General features: G+C 44.6%; 1 protein-coding gene across 1 annotated transcript; it reads right to left on the reverse strand.

The window, feature by feature from the left end:
* Nucleotides 1-11,228: 11,228 nt before the first annotated feature.
* ID2 (inhibitor of DNA binding 2) lies at nucleotides 11,229-13,308 on the reverse strand. The gene is made up of 3 exons (XM_084201948.1): nucleotides 12,882-13,308; nucleotides 12,577-12,641; nucleotides 11,229-11,897 (listed from the first exon to the last, which is right to left on the reverse strand). The coding sequence occupies exons 1-2, from the start codon at nucleotides 13,227-13,229 to the stop codon at nucleotides 12,585-12,587; spliced, it is 405 nt and encodes a 134-aa protein (XP_084058074.1). The 5' UTR covers nucleotides 13,230-13,308; the 3' UTR covers nucleotides 11,229-11,897; nucleotides 12,577-12,584.
* Nucleotides 13,309-17,210: the final 3,902 nt, after the last annotated feature.

The following is a 17,210-nucleotide window of genomic DNA, read 5'->3' on the forward strand; positions in this document are numbered from 1 at the left end:
ATTTTTCTTCTCTCCAATCATCTTATAAACCTAAATGATTATGGAGATTTCTGCAGTAATAAGAAATCAATAATTATTTTAACAACCCAAAAACTTTTGAGATCAGAAGTGAGGTGTTCTGAACACTTAGACCTTTCTAGCATACCAACAAGAGGTTTTTTGTCCAGATAGTAACTTAAGCATACTTATTTTTCTTTCAATGTGCTTTCTGTTGAAATTATGAATCCAGTCAAAATAATCTATAAACTATGATCAATTTTCTTGGAGAAATGGAGAGACAGCTGTATCATGGAGATACAGCTACTAGCAGATAGGAGAGGAGTATCTGGAATCATATTCAAGACAAAAAGGGAGGGCCAGGGGAACTATCTTTACTCTGACATCTGGAAGAACTTTATTTATCAAGCTTTTATTATTCGTCAGGTGTTTAGACTGCAAATTTGAAAGTTAATATTAAGTTTTCAGGAATGACCCTTATCAAATTGCTCCAATTTCCTCCTGTGTCTGAGTAACCAACCTGCAGAAAATGGATACAGCAGATGTCATATGTTTGACTGTAGTAAGACTATCATAATTGAAAACTTAAGCAAATCATGCAATGGAGTGAAAGCTTACTGCTGGAAAAGGTAAACCTCGAGTGATCATCAGTTATCTCATGTCAAAGTAGGGTCACGTGGGGGGTCTGTTTGGTCCATTTTTGTTCAGTACCTCAATTGGTACTGAAAGAAATATTATTGGTGGAATCTCAGACTTTGCTATTGTCTGAACCTGCCTTATCTCACAGGACAGAATTATTGATACACAGGAGACTGTAAATTACCATGATGCCATTCAGTAAAGGTAAGTATAAATATTGCACTTACAAAAGTGAAATCAAATCCACAAATATAAAATTGATTAAAAGCCACTGAAATACTGCAGAGAGCAATGGGGTTTTAGTGTGGCTACTAAACCAGTAGTAAGCTAAGAAGATAAATAAAACTGTAGAAGTGAAAGGGAAGAAGAGAAATGTCTGATGGGTGAATTAATAGCAGTATTATCCAATCCAGGAGAGGTATGTCCTGCTGCTGAAGGTGTACTGTGTCCAGACCTGAGCAACTTTAATCAGCAATGGAGGAGAATGGCAAAAACATATAGAAAACATTACTTTACAGGTATATAATAATGGAAGAGCTGGATTTAGAGGAAGGTTGAATGGACATGATTTCTTCAGATGTAAAATATTGTTACAAAAAGATTATAAGCTTCATCAGGGAAGCACAAAGAAATGAGCTTCTAATTTGTGGTGGAAACATCTCCCAAGTGTTCTGAAAATAAAAGCTTTCTACTAAAGCAATATCAGTGATGCTAAATTGCGGAATTTCATTTACTGGGTGAGTGAGAGTAATGTAAATGAACGGATCATAAGATGACCTCCTGCCACTCTGGTTTGCACTTCTTGGTTTTACATTGCCAAATGCACAGATATTTGTTTCAAACATCAGCTGTCACTGTGTTCAGCACTGATGGAACTCCCAAAGGAAAAACAGCATGTGCCAAACTATATGTGTTCCTGGGAAATTCACTGATGAAGTAGGCTTCACTGTAAATACCCATGAAAGAGAAGAAGTTGCCAAATTTCCCCTTGGAGCAGGTCCATGAATAGAAGTTCAAATGCAGAAGGTCCCACTTTGAAATAAAAAGAGCCAGGCAACACAAAGATAGCAGTAACCCAGACTGTTCCAGTTGTATGGGATACAGTGACTGCCAGTTCAAATGGAGGAGCAAAGCAGTATATTTTGCATATCAGATTAACAGGTCCTTGTTCATGCTTGTTCATGCGCTTGGTGGCCTCCAGTCACAAGTATGACTCTTGTGTTTTGCACAGTGACCTCGTGCCCAGCCTACTGTCATGCTGGGTCTTTGCATTCATGCTACAATATTACTAACATTGATAATTAAATGTATGGATCTCGGAAGAATTGCAGTGCTTGACATAAAATCCTGCTACCGGATTTACATTCAGACCAAAGAAACTGCTTTTACTTCACCCAGAGATCTGTGGCTGCCCAGGGTTTATGCTTTCTCCCTGGCTCTTTTTTCTTAGTGGTTTAAACAAACCTGGGGCTCGAACCAACCTTAATGCTTCCAACAGGATAAGGAGCATTCTTTGGTCTATTGCAATGGAATCTCTCCTGTTGACATTGATACAGATACTCTGTAAAACATAATGCTACTCTGGGAGGGCTTCTGGGCCATGTAACTCCCAAGCTGTGACTGGCAATGGTTCGAGTGCGTGGCAGGTACAATTTCACGTGACATATGACCAATTTTAGTGCCCAAGATGCTCCCATTGGTAGTATTACAAAGGTAGCCCAGCTTGAGACGTGATAGTTCATAAGAATTCCTGAGAGGGAGAATGATATTTTCCATTTTTACAGACAGTTAAAAACATGAAGGAGTGAGATGACTTGCAGAGGTCGCATACAAAGTCTGTGGGAAATTTGGGCTAAGAGCTATGTCTTAAAGCTCCCAGTTCAAAGTCTTAACCACAAGATCATATTTCCCCCCACATCAGTGAAGCCCTGTTTCATCACCTTCAACAGCTGATAAATTACTGGTTTGAGCTGCTTAAATGCCAGAACTTTGAGGGGAAAGTTAAGAAGTTTTTGTGGCTTATTAGTGTTTTCATGGACACCTTAAATCATTCACCAACTCTATAAGAATCTAATGAAATTACCTTTCTTTCCTGACTTGTAATTAAGTGCTTAAGAAAGCTGTGGAAGCCATCAGTTGACAAAAAAATTAAAAGTACATATCAGCAATAGTTCAGACATGGTAAACTAATACTTCTAAAACTTTAAATTGATTACATTTATAAAGCTCTTTTTTTTTCTCTACAGAAAACAGAAGAATGTCTATAAATATCTCTTCAGCAAAACATTCAATTGCTTAGAGGGTTTGGAAGTGTGCTTCTGAGACCTTTTTCTGTGATAATGACATCAAATTGCCACACAGCTACCTTACATTTACCTTTAGGTCTCATGTGACACTGTCTCAAAGATAAGGACAGATATCCATAATTGATTATGTCACATAATAATTCCGAGTATACCTCCACTGAAGCCCTTAGGCATTTGTTATGGGTATGTCTGTGTTTCAGTCTGAAGCCTTTAGGTCAGTTCATGCAGATGATGAGGATGACTGAAAAAGCTGTTTGAAGCATCAGGGGCAGTCAGGTTGCAAAGATTTAGGTGTCAGTACAGCCTTGTGTATTCTCCTGGCTATCTTCTGCACTGAAGTCTGTACTGGACTTTGGTGTTGGTACCCAGCCTAAGGGAATGGAAGTTTGCTTAGGTCTTGCTCACATACTGCAGTCATGCTTCCCACTTGTACTACAGAGGTAGCATTATTCAGGATTGCAAAAATGCTGGATCACCCCAGGACAACATCCACTCCTTCTCTAACCTTTGAGTTACTGCATGAATTAATGCCCTCAAAGATAGCACCTACAGAGCTGTTTTTCCTTTATAAGCCTGAAACTTGTATATTAAAAGTACCTGCTGTTTTTGTTTCTTAGTGAATGACTTTCATTGGAAAATCTGATTGATGAAGAAATTTAAATCACAGAATTCTTGCTTTTAGTGTCAGTCCTCCTTTTCTCTGTCATTTACTAAACTAAACTCTGTTCACCATGTCGAATTTTTTTGACATAATAATAGTCCTTTTTATCCTTTGCTGCATATAGTTCTGAAGGAGAAACCCCCCCCCTTTTTATTCCTAATGTAAACAATATTTTAAAAATGCTCCTCATTACTTATTTACAGATTTATTGGTAACCCCCTGAAATCATATGTGAGGTTATAAATGTTATAAGTACATGGGATTTAATAAGAAATAACTCTAACTAATAAACCCCAACATGGAATCTAAAAAAAATAAGTTCTCAAAGCTGACCTACTTTTTTGTTCTACCTGCTTTCAGTGAATTACACGCTTCCTATGATAATATTTTATTGTTACTTTATGCTTGGCAGGAATTGTGTTACTGAAGGTGATTCATTCATAATTTTCCTAGCAATTGAACCTGCAAAAGGAAGTTTTAAAGAAATACTTTTACAGCTAATTATCTTATTTTTCCCTAGGAAATGTTAAATTTAGTCTGTTATGGGAGGTATAGTTATCAAGGACTAAAGTCCTTTATTTTCCATAGGTTATGCAGTGTGAATAATATCTAAATGGAAAAAAAAAAGAAAGAAATAATTTATATTCTGATTGAGGCACAAGGCTGGCTGGAACTAGCATTTTATATTTGTAAATACTGTGGAATTAGAAGAGGGATTTTTAGGTCTTTCTTAAAACTCTTCAGAGAGGATAAAGAATAAATCTGCCCACCCCCTTCCTGAGTTCACAAGACAAGTATGTTTTACATACTTTTGTTCTCATAATCTTTCTTTCTTGTAGAATTTGTGACTGCATTCACTTTCTACACTGCTAATACACTTTCTTCTGTTCTGCCTCTTTCTTACATGGACACTATTTTTTTACCTTGTTCTTTGTGTGTTCCATGTTTTGTTTACCTGTGATTCCTTGCATAAAACCTACTTTTCCTCCCTTCCTCTGGCACAATAATTTTCTTCAGAATTTTCTTGTGTGTGTACATTATATCACTTATTCTTTTTTTTCTGCATATCTTTCTTCTCTCATTCTTCCACTTGTAGTCACATTTCCCTTGTTTTGTGCCAGGGTGTTGTCCCATCATATTTTTCAGTGGAAAACCAATAAATCCTGAAGTATCTTCTTTGTTTTCTCACTTTGATGCCTGGCTTCTGAGTTTCTTTTTCTATTTGAAAAATTTTGGTTATTTTTAGGCTCATAACTAACAAATCTGCTACCTTCCAGGGCTGCCATAGTCCAGGAAGTTTCTGCCTTTGGATGTCTCTCCAGAAGTGCTCCCTTTCCCCTTACAAGTACTGTTCATCCACCTTACTTTTATCTGTTCTGAAAATACTGCTTACCTCAAAGTCCTGTAAAATAGAAATAAAAATAACAGTAAGTATTCAAAACTGCCAAAAAGCAACATACCATTAAATATCAGTGACACTGTGTGTCCGATATTCAGATTAGGAGAATTGTTTTCACGCTATCAATAAACTGCTAATTGCATGTTGGATGTGGTGTGTACATAACACACACTTTTTATGTATATGTTTACTACAAGGGTCCAAACATCTACCCTTTTAAACTCTAAGCATAGCTTTTTCTTCTAAATTAAAATTTTAAACTTAGATAGGTGGATAAATTAAAGTAATTCAGTTAAAAAAAAAATCTCTAAGGAACCCTTAACATTTGAATAACTGAGGAATCAGATTTACAGTGGAATTTAGAATTTAGTTTTATAGGTACTGTGATGTCTTGATACTTGCAGGATGAGATCCAACCAACACTTCCAGCTTTTTCTGAAAGAGTGGTAAGTGCAACCACATTGTGATAACAGGAGCAAAATGGGAATTAGTAAAGATTAGTAAAAAATGTGTCCACATTTTTTACTGCACCTTCCTATCTGCTGGCTGAAAATATCTATGTGCTGTAAACCAGCATTCTAACAAGAGCTGGACTGAATTTATAGATTTGGCATGTGATTTACTCAGCCTTCAAACTGTTACATCTTTTAAAAAGTACTAATGGGAGATTTACTTAATGTTTTTTACACAAGCAGTGGCACTGTATTCTCATATACTTATGCAGAGAAATACAAAGGCACTGGGAAGATACTTTTCGAAGAAGTTGTGAAATGTAGCCATGTAGCTTGACCAGTCTTCCTGAAATAGCCTGCCCATCACTTTATTCCTATATATTAATTCATGTAGACACTGAATCTGAACTTGAAAAAATACTTACATGTTCAAATTCTTGGTCTGTTTTTATTTTTTTGGGGGGTGTTTTTTATTTGTTTGTTTGGGGTTTTGTTTTGGTTTTTGTGGTTGTTTTGTTTTGTTTACTCTTGTTCTTGAAGCAAACCTCTTCTACCCTAATGAATGGAAAACAAGAATCTCTAGTAGTTAACCTCCTGCATAGCAATGTCCATGAGAAACATTTCCTCCCAGTTCCACTGAGGTGTCTTTCTGATGCTGTGTGAGACTGTCTTTTCTATAGGCATTACTGTGTTACAGCTGGGTGTGAAGCTACTGGTCTGAACAAGGAAGAAATCTCAGCAGCAGCAGCATTTGGTGTTGATCACCAGTTCTCTGTTCTCTGCTCTCCACTTTGGTTTACAGTAGACTGTTATCACATTCCTTCTCTTCAAGTACTGCACAGATTTCTAAATATCACAAAGAGCTTGTGGATGGGCAATGAGGTTGACAGAAAATATGGCTGAAGGACACTCTTAGAGGTTTTCTAAGACCCTGAATTTCCATGGGGTGCTAGTATCCAATGTGGCCAACCCAGCTCAGGTCTGTGGGGTGCCTGAGTGAGAGGGTCCATCTGGGATGGAGGTCAGGCTCTCTACTCCAGGTGAAAGAAACTTCCACAAGACTGAAAACACCATTCCAACCTCATTGTTTTTTAAAGGACAGATACACTGCTTTGATCTTTGACAGTCTAATGTGCAGGATATACTTAGTCTTATGTTACTACTTTTCTTCCTGCTTCTGTCTCCCCCTTCAGAGCACTACATCTCCTCTCAGGACAAAAGAAAAATAAGGTGACAGGTGTAACTCCAATAGGATATGCAAGTTCTGTATTGAGAAACAGTGCATCAAAGTGAACCTCCATGCCAAAAAATATGAGGAAAGCTGTTCTAGGAGCATGTGAGATGCTGAGATTATATGGAGGAAGTGCCACCCACAGCTGATCTTGCACTCGTCCATCAGCATCAGATACTGCAGCTGTTAGCAAGGGGTGGGCTTCAGTGAGGCAATACTGCTGGTCCTGTGTCTGCTCAGATTCAAGATGATAAGTATCCAAATAATTTGTTCTTTTCCAAATGAAAGATAAATTCAGCAGGTTTACAGTCCAGTTCCTATGAAGAGAAGGGGAAAAAAACACCCCACAAACAACTGTGTGTGAGCTTTTGAAGTTCTGCCATCAGTAGTAAAACTTAAGAACTGTTTCAGGCTGTTAGTTTTAAGGAGAAATACCTTATCTATTCATAAAACTGTTAGTCACAGACAGGGTGTTATTTGTGGTGATATTCACTAGAAATTATAGAAACGTACTCTTTTTGGCAAGTAATGCAGTTAGTTTAATTGTTTCAAATCTGGAGAGGCCTTGTTGCTTCACATAATGTCATTTTATCTATCCATTCATCGTGTTCTGGTGAAATAGAAAGTAAAGTGCTGTCTTCTAGAGCAGCTAACAGCAGTAAGTCCACTGCAGCACTTCCTGTGCAATTAATTTTTCTCAGTTTGGCCCTATTTATAGTTCTTGCCCAATGCAGTGACTGCCCTTTTAAATCATTATTTTTTTTCAAGATAAGCAATCAACTGAAATATAAATTCTTCTCAGTTATCATGAGTGACTCCAAAAGTAATTGCATTTGTTTATTTTGTCCTTTGCTTTCTCCTTCAATTTACCTTAGCTAGTAGCTCACACAATCAGTGGCTGTTGCAATATCAGCTTGTTTTATTGAAATACTGTTTGCATTTGGCTCCTACACTTTAGAATTTTGATAACTTAATGGCTGTTCTAGAGAGGAATATGGCAATGCAGGTAAAACAAATTTGATTTCAAATATCCAACACTTTCATTTATAGAATCAGAAAATATTGATCCTTTTGCAAAATAGTAGTTTTACAGAGTACATTTGTGAAAACCTTTTTCTGTACAAAATTCAATACCACTGTTTTCTTTTCCCATGCAACAGTTGCATTATGCTATCCCTCTTCTTTATAGCTTCCAGTAAAAGCTGTGTAAATCATTCCTCGTAAGTAAGCAAGGGCAGTGGTAAACACAGGAAGAGATTCTCACCCACAGCTAATTCTCATTAGCAAATCATAATTTTATCTCTTTCCCCATATTGCATTAATCGATCCAGACTGCAAAGTGTTCTGTAGAAGAATCTTTAACACACACACTAGACTGTTTAGAGAACATGTTTACTTTCCAGAGTCAAACACAAATTAGTTCTATCAAATGCTGCTTTTTCTCATTACCTTACGAGCAAAGTACTTGGTGTTTCCAAGCAGTGTTCTCTGCAGGTTTTTCCAAAGCGTGTCGCTCGTTGGGAATGAAGTCCGCAGCCATGAGAGCTGAGCTCTCGCTGAGTTCCCCGGCCGGAGCGGGCAGGGAAGGCGCTGCCGCCGGCGCGGGGAGCGCGGTGCGGTGCGCGGCCGGCCCGGAGGGTGGCACTGGCCCTCCACGCACCGCCCGCGCCGCGGGACGCGGCCAAAGGTGCGTCCTGCCCGCGCTCCCGGGCAGCGCCCTCGGTCACGTTTTTGTCAAAATATTGGCACCGGTTCTGCGAGTGGCTCCCGAATGGTTTCGGTGCGATAGACACAATGCTGTTTGCCCGGGGGTGAGTAAACAAACCCCAGCCTGCGCTCTGCGTTTCCCTTACCTGGAGACGGGCTGGAGGGACTCCTACCGCCCGTGGGTGTGCGCCTGCCGATTTCTGACTGGGATAAGACTGGGAGCTGGGCCATGTGTTATTAAGGGCGATATGCAAGAAAGGCCAGGCTTGGAAACCTCTCTTCTGGATGAGAGAATCCTCTTGTATCTCCGTTTCCCCCCACACCCGTGTGGAATTGTCTGTAGGTGTATTTGCAACTTTCATGCATAGCCTACTCAAAACCAAATTGCAGAGTTTAAATATGATTGTCACAAAAACTATTTTGCTATCACATACTTGACTGCAGGTCGTATTGATCTGTTGTGCTGAGCTACTCAGTTACCAGGACTATGGACAACAGCTGTGTACGGTGACACTAAATGGGCCAGGGAAAGTGGTGAAAATATCACAGATTTTTCTCATGCATTCTGGAGGGACAATGACAATGGTATAGAATAAAGAAATCCTACACCTTTAAGGAAACTTAAAAGAATTGCTGTTAAGAATTAGTTATGTTGGGCACTCAGCTTTGACCTTGTTTATCTTTGAATGACAAAATCTTAAGAACAGAAACAAAGAGTGAATCTCTCAGGGAGGACCTAGTTTAAGCCCCCAGTTCTGATCGAAGGGAAGGATTGCATTGTCAAGTCGAGGAATTAGTTAATTCTGAAAGATGAGAAATGTTTTCCTTTCTTAATTTACATTTTTAAAAACATGTTTGTTTGTTTTCCTGCTCAGCTCCCCACGCCTTGTAAATTGTGAATTTCTATTTTGGCTGTGCATGATAAGGAAATCGGTTTCATTCTACAAGTGTGTTAATCATCCTGTAGCTTAAAAATATCAAAGTGTAAACTCCGTAGTTTCTAAAGGAGCTGATCTTAAAATAATTACAGTGATCTGACCGTTGCAGCTCTTTAATTTTATAAAATGAACTGTGGGTTTAAAGTGACTTACTGTTGTTTCACTCCAAAATGAGCAGCAGGGTGAAAAAGTAGTTTTGACACTGAAATTTGGGGACGATTGCATTGGATTGTTACTGGTTTGGAAGATTTCAATACTCTGATTACAACCCCGAATGTGCTGCTGTTAAGAGTTGGGTAAAATACACACAGGAAAAAGAGCATTTCAGGGACTGAGGCGTGCTGATTTGCGGTAATGAAGTATTTCACTACTGGGCTGTCAGGGTTAAACGCTGATTGCACGAAGCTGGAACAAGCCCTGCGCTCCGGGCGCTGAGACAGTAGCGAGGTTTGGCCACAGGAGGCACAGCCGGTGTGCGCTGCACGGAGCTTTCCCTAATCCCTGCGGGGCTGGCCACGGGGAGATGCAGATCAGCCTTGGGCCGTGTCCTTCTCTCCCCACCCCCCGGCCCGTCCCAGCTTTTGCTAACCCTTCTTGTCTTCTGATTGCACTGATCCTCTGAGAGGGCGCGCTTCTGCTTGGGCAGGGCAGCGTCAGTATTAAGAGATCAGAGCTGGCTTTCTCCCAGCCTACGTGAACGGATTTGGTGTCAAGGGCAAGGAAAGGCAGCTGCTGCTGCCCCAGAGCACCACCCACCCACCTGTTCGCTAGGGAAAGTGTTACTGGCCCCAGGTGAGGCTCCTGCCTTTCACACTAAGAGTCCTCAGAGCACAAAAACCCTAAACACCCTCCCTCAGGCCCAGAGCGCAGTGCCTGCCAGAGCTGTACTTACCCTAAGCACCAGGGAAGTTTCTTTCTTTCAGATTACAAGTGACTCTCTTAAATTCCCAAGTAGGACCCACAATTTAACTTCTCATTTCAGAGAAGTTTATGCCTGTGCTTAAATTAGAATGTCATCTGATAAGGCACAGTTCCCACAACCACTGTCTTATGACAACTACACATATTTAATGAACAGTGGCTCCAGAGGGTACAGTAAGTGTCCCTGGAATAATAAGGGATATTGCATCGCTTCTGAGGGCAAAAGAGAAAGAAGAAATAAACCGTTTCTGGCTTTCAGGAATTTAGATTCCTATTTCAAACTTAATTTAATTCTTATGGAGAGAGTCCCTGTAGGAGCAGCCAAAGTTTAATCAGTAACACAACAGCAATTTAAGTCAATTCTCAGTATCTTAGTCATATGGAGAAGCTGCTGCAAATGATTAGAAAGCCCATTTCATTGAAATATTGCATGGAAGCATGGAAATTCCAGTGAGGAAAGGCAACAGTCACTTCATCATTTTAGATCCCATGTTAACGCATCACCAACTCTAACATTCAAAGCCTTTTTAGAGAAATTTAATAGTTGGGGCACTAATAACCACCCACAACCCTTAATTCTGAGCGATTATTCCAAGCACAAATTAACAGATCTGGGCCATTACTACCCCGAACTGAATCATTCAGAGGGGTGGGAGGGAAGAAAAAAGGCAATACTCTATGGGAATGCCTCAGGATTAACTGCTCTTGTACATTTCCAAGCCCTTTTGTCAATAGCATCCCTTGTGTATTAAGTTCCTTTTCTCATTCCTTTCACACTGTTTACAGGCAGATGACTTAGAAGATTGCAATATACACTCAAATAAGATTTTCCGAATTACAAGAATTATTCACGTCAGGTAATTTTATTCTTTATAGTCTCTACATATTTGAATTTTTACTTGATAAATTCATAACAATGTATAAGTATTAAAAAAACCAACAGAAACAACACAAATCAAAGCCAACAGTTGGTCCCCAAAGAATAAAGCAAGCAATCAGTTCAATAAACACACTTGATTTATTTTGTATAAAAAGGGTTAAGTTTACAACTAAACTTTTATAAAAAGTTTAGCATGATTAAGTACATCATTACACTTTTTGCAGAAATGTGTATTTCTGCCACTATACAAGAAAACTCTAATTAAAGAGTTCACAAGGTTTCACTCATATATATATATTTATATATAAATATATACACAGCATTCAGTCCTAGGTTTGTGTCAAAAAGGTAATTTCTGACTACAGACTTTCCTAAAAAACTGAACACTGGATCCTTCCGGTACTCACGCTCCACCTTTGGAAAAAAAGGCAAAGTCTGCTTTAAAATGGGCAACTCCTTGTGAGATTTTTGTTTCGCTCCCCACCTTGGGAATAGTATATAAAGGAAGCCTTCCAACTAGGGAAAGGGTATTTAAGAGTCTCTTCATAAATAACTAGGTTCAGTCCAAGTTGAAAAATGGGGTGGGGATAAAGATCAATCTTGATTTTTTCTTCTTTATTCATTTTAAAAGTTCCTTTTACTTGAACGTGGATTTTCCCCTCCAGATACAGCTGAAAAATAAATTCAGCACCTCAAAAAAGAAAAAAAATCCTGTAGATATTTTCTTGTGCAAAAGAAAAAAAAAAAACTCTCATCAGTGGAACACCTGCAAGAGATTGAAAAGAGGCATATTTAGGAGAATGCTAACAGGGCAGAGATCCGGACAGACTGGCGCCAGAGAGGAAGCCACAGTTTGAACATTTAACCAAACACTCAGAGATTGGGCAAACCCTGGCGTCCAGATGCAACACATACAAGCTCACACACTCGCTCTCAAGAGCACAAATTGAACATAAAAATAACATACACTCCAGGGAAAGGCTAGAAAGAGGATTCTCAGTCCAATCTTTATTTAGATCTCTGTAAACGCAATGTTCAGAGGCGCCAGTCTGCCTCTTAGAGCAATTATTTGATTAAAAGCAGTCACTTATTTAACTGATAACACAGACAATCCCACATCACAGAATTCAAAGAATTGTGCCAAGATTCCCAACTTAATCAGTCACTTTGGCCCAGGAAGTTAAGGCTCCAAGAACAGATAAGAATTTGCATTAAGCAGCGAGCAGGATCAGAGGAGTCAGTGCTGCTGGATGAACCTTAGCGACACACACACACACACTTAGGACCTCAAGACTCAATTATTATAAGTCTCATTTCTTACTGATTACAAAGGCATCTCCTAATCAACTTTCAGTACCTATTTTTAGCACTTGCCATCACGCCTCCCATTCCCCGGGAAGCAGTTTTTACCCGAAGTTTAGGAAAAAAAGGCGCACTGCACTCACCGTTTGATTCAGCCACAAAGTGCTTTGCTGTCGCTTGACATGAGCTCTGAGGGGAACTCGGACGCCTGCGAGAGAACAAGAGCAGGGTAAGGGCGAGGTGGCCGAGCTCTCACAGGGAGGCCGGAGCGGATTGTCCCGGCTCCCGCAGCACATCCCCCGCAGCGCCTCCGGGTCCGGCCCCGCCGCGGGAGAGGGAGCGCACCGCGGCCGCTGTCACCCGCCGCCCGCGCCGGGGACACCGCCAGCGCCACCCGAGCTCCCCGATGCGGCTCGGCGGAGAGCCGGGGCGCGGAGGACGCGCTTACCTGTAGCGAGAGGATGCTGATGTCTGTGTTGAGGGTGGTCAGAGGAGTTCTGGAGGAAGGGTTCTGCCCGGGTCTCTGGTGGTGCAGGCTGACGATGCTGGGGTGCGAGTCCAAGGCGATCTGCAGGTCCAGGATGTAGTCGATGACGTGCTGCAAGATTTCCATCTTGCTCACTTTCTTGTTCTGCGGGATGCTGGGCACCAGCTCCTTCAGCTTGGAGTAGCAGTCGTTCATATTGTACAGCAGGCTCATGGGGTCATCCACGGGGGTCTTGCTCCGGGAGATGCCCAGGTTGTGCTCCGAGAGGCCGGTTTTCCTGACGGACCGCACCGGGCTGAAGGCTTTCATGCTGGCAGGCGGGCGGAGAGCGCGGTTCTGGCGTGCGGGCTGGAGCCTGCGGAACACTGTACTGCCGCTCTGGCGCTGCCGGAGCTCGCACTGAGGGGCAGCGCTGCGCGGCCGCTTTTATATGGCGGCCGCCGCCGGGACCGGCCCGCGCTCGTTGCCATTGGCGGCCGCCGGCACGTCCATCACCGCGGGGCGCCCTCACTGGTGGGGCCTTCCGCCCGAGCAGCCAATAGCGGCGGGGGGCGTGGCCGCGTGCACAGCTGAGGGAGTAAATAGTGCGCGGGGCTGCGCGGGCCCGCGCGGGGCCTGGGGTGGCAGCGCCGCGTTCCTGCCGTGCCCTCAGACACCCCCGCCGTGCCCCCTGGCACCCCTCCGGCCCTCAGACACCCCCTCCGTGCCCCCTGGCACCCCTCCGGCCCTCAGACACCCCCGCCGTGCTCCCGGCACCCCTCCGGCCCTCAGACACCCCCGCCGCGCCCCCTGGCACCCCTCCGGCCCTCAGACACGCCTCCGCCTCTTCTCCCCCTCCGTCGCACCCCGGTCTGTGCACGGGCTCGCACCGGCCGCGCCAGGGGCGCAGTGCGGGCTGCGCAGGTCCCACTGCAGCGAGGGGTGGCGAGGGCAGAGCCTGCCCCGGGTCACCGTGAATTGGAGCATCCCGGCGGTGTTTGCACGGCCCCACTCAGCACACGGCAGCGAAAGTCAATGGTCGGGTTTGCAGCCAGCGCTGTAGGCAGCGGCTGTAAGCAGGAATGAAATAAACCAAGATTAAAGATAAAATAAGCCTTTAAACCCCACTGCAACTTTCTGTCCTGGTGAGAACGGGACATTGAGCACCTCAGCAGCCAGGCAGGCGTCACTCCCCGCGCCCTGCTTCCTGAGAACAGGGCTACTTCAGATGATGCTATTAATTGGAGATCATTAAGCAAATCTGCATATTGGAAGTGCATTTACATGTATTACCCTTGAAAGGCTGCTCATCTGCGCCCTATCAGTGCTCGTGACACAGTACTGCCATTAATTATGCATAGATTGTTTCTGGTGACAAATGCAAATGCTTACTACGCGCTGTACTTTTAGCAGTTTTTGGTTGCAGCCAATGAAACATCTTCCAGAAACATTCCAGAGGAAAAAGTTTTCGGGGTTTTTCTGTTTTGTTGAGCTGGAGAAGTGACTTTGATTTTTTTGTTTTTTTTAAAGTTTAGTTCCATTGTATTTTTCTATATTTTGCTTATGCTACCGGCGGTATAACAAACGGACACAGCTTTTACCTTCCATTCCCCGCACTACCTAAGGAAAGTTCAAATTACAAAAGCATGAACGTATATACACAAATAATATAAATTAAATTCTGCACAAATCGCAGCAATTTTCTAATAGTAGAACCACACAGTTGCTTAAAGCGCGTTAGTGTTCATTGCAAACAAAACCGTAGTAAACGCATACATCCATAAAATCAGTGAGGATTGTGCTGCCAATCATAAATATTAAAAGCAGACAAATACTGGATTTATCTGCGCGGTTGTTGCATAGCTACACGAAGGGGGTCGGGGCTGTGAGGAAAGAACATTGCGGACACTTGGAGACAAAGCTGCGAAGAGCCACATCAGGTTTTTTTCCAATTAACGTGGCATTCCTGAGCTGGTGGTTGGTTATTCTTTTAACAGGGCACTTCGGTGACTGTCACACCAGGGTGTTTGCCCCAGGGCTGTTCTCCAGGGTGGACTGGAGGCGGTGCCGAGGCTGACAGGAACACAATTCAACGCGTTTTGAAACGCGAAGGGTGAAAGTGAATCTCGACATTCAATCTGATAGGAAGGCAAGTAGACTGTTCATGTGCAGTTACAGAGAGTAAATAATAATAAAGAAACACCCTGCCAATTAACGACTCACTTAAAATCACGACTTAGGGTGAGTTCAACCCTTACATCCCTAAGATACCAACTGGTGGTGGAATTTGACCAGCGGCTACAGGTTTTGGTCCTGCAACATACTTGCGTTTCTGTCTAATGAAGGCACCAGTGAAAGAAATGGTGAGTGGTTTGGGTGTAATAATAGCCAACGTAAATATGTTCATGTTTCTCCCATCACTGTTTGTCGTTCTTGGACAGCGCAGCAGCACGGGCCGGCCGGGCGCTGCAGAGGACCCCGTATTATTGCTCTCGGTTTTCCACATCAAGCACGCTTTTTGGAACACCGGCAAGTTGTGTGGAAAGCCTAACCTGGCTATTTTCTCTGTCATCAAATGACTGTCATGTGCGCTTTCTGCATGCAAAATAGAGCCCCCGAGCAGCCAGGCTCCGCTTCCCCCAGGAAAGCGGCTGAAGAGGCTTTCCCTAACACTGCATTCCCTCAATTCTGTTGTTTGACCACAGAAAGCTTTGGCAGCGGCTCGCTAGCTTTGGGAGCTCCTGCGCTCCGACACGGGCCCCAGGAGCGGTGTCGCACCCGCGGCGGTCCCGCTGCCCGGCGAGCCAAGGCGACTGCAGGGCCGGGGGAGTCCGAAACCACCGGGGAAGGGACTGCGAGCTGCTCCTCGGGGGCTTTGCCAGGACCCGTCCCAGGCAGCTCCGAGAGTCTCGGAGCCGTGCGCCCACCTCTTCGTTTTCAGCCGGGACTTTTACAGCCGGTTCCCAGTCCCGAACCGCCGCCACTCGAAGCCACGCACAAAGCGCCGCTTTCGCCTCCGCACCCCCGGGATCGCGAACCGGGGGCTGCGCTCCGCGGGTCCCCGCACCCGTCGCCAGCCCGCGGCGGCGCTGGGTGCGCGGAGCGGCGGCGGGAGCGCGGCCGCCCCGGGGGCGCCGTCCTCCCCCCGCGCCCCCGTGCCCCGCCCCGCGCCCGGGGCCGGCCCGGACTGCGCGGCGCCAGCCCCGTGACATCAGCCCCTCGCCGCCGCCCCCCCCGCCCGCGCCGCCCGGGCCCGGCGGCGCCGCTCAGGCGGCTGCCATGGCGACCGGGGCTGCGCCCGCGGCGGCGGCCCGGCCTCGCTTCCCCCTCCCGGGCGCACCTGCAGCGGGGGCCGCCGCCGGACGCCCCGCCATGCCGCGGGGGGAGGACGAGGGAATGTGGGAAGGCGGGAGGGGGGGGCGAGGGGGGCGCCCGCAGAAGGGAGAAAGGAAAGAGTAAAACGGGCAAAATCGCGAATGGACGAGGGGTAGGAAAGGTGCCGGCGCTGCTCGTCCCCCAGCCCGGCTGCCCTGCGGGGCCGGGTTGACGCGACCCGGCCGGGAAGGTGCGGGCCGTGCTTCCCAGGCTCCGATGTGGGGTAGAGAGTGGGGGGTTCGGTCCTTCTCCTCTCGGCTTCTCACCCCTTTCCCCCCGCGCCAAAAAAGTGTATTTTCATGGTTGTTTTGATGCCTATTCTTTCGCTTCTGAAGGTCCTCTCAGCTCAGCCCCAGGGTCACATAGTCACCCCCCGGCCAGGCTCCCCCCGGTGTGTGTGCGGGGCGACGGGCTCCGGGCAGAACCTGCGGGGCTGCGCTGCCACCCTCCTTGGGGACCGGCGCGTTCCTCCGCGGCCCTGTCCCCTGCCTCTAATGAAATCTATCTAAAACACTCATTAATAATGTAAATAGCTTTAATTGCCGCGTATTTAACCCATCAAACCAGACTAAAAAAAAAAAAAAAGAAGAAGAAGAAAAAAAAAAATCTGTTAAAATTGGCTCTGTTCCAAGTCATTGACACCATCCAGCCTGTCCAAGCGGGGTGTCCAAATATGTTTTGACACAGGAGTTTTCAATGTACCAGGTAAAATATCTCGCTAAACCCTGCCGCTTTTAACTACCCGCTCCCTATTGTTTGCCTCACGTTTCCAATTCATTCAAAGAAAAGTTGTAGAAGTTTGGGGGTTGGCTTTTTTTTCCCCTTTCTTGCTTTTGAGCGGGAGGGAGAGTAATGCATGCAAAATATTTAGTTACAACTTCTGCGAAAGGCACCGATCTGTAACAGCATTTTCTACTTTCACAAAGGATTTTCCTG

Source organism: Fringilla coelebs (assembly GCF_963513975.1).
Source record: "Fringilla coelebs genome assembly, chromosome: 3".
NCBI lineage: Eukaryota > Metazoa > Chordata > Aves > Passeriformes > Fringillidae > Fringilla > Fringilla coelebs.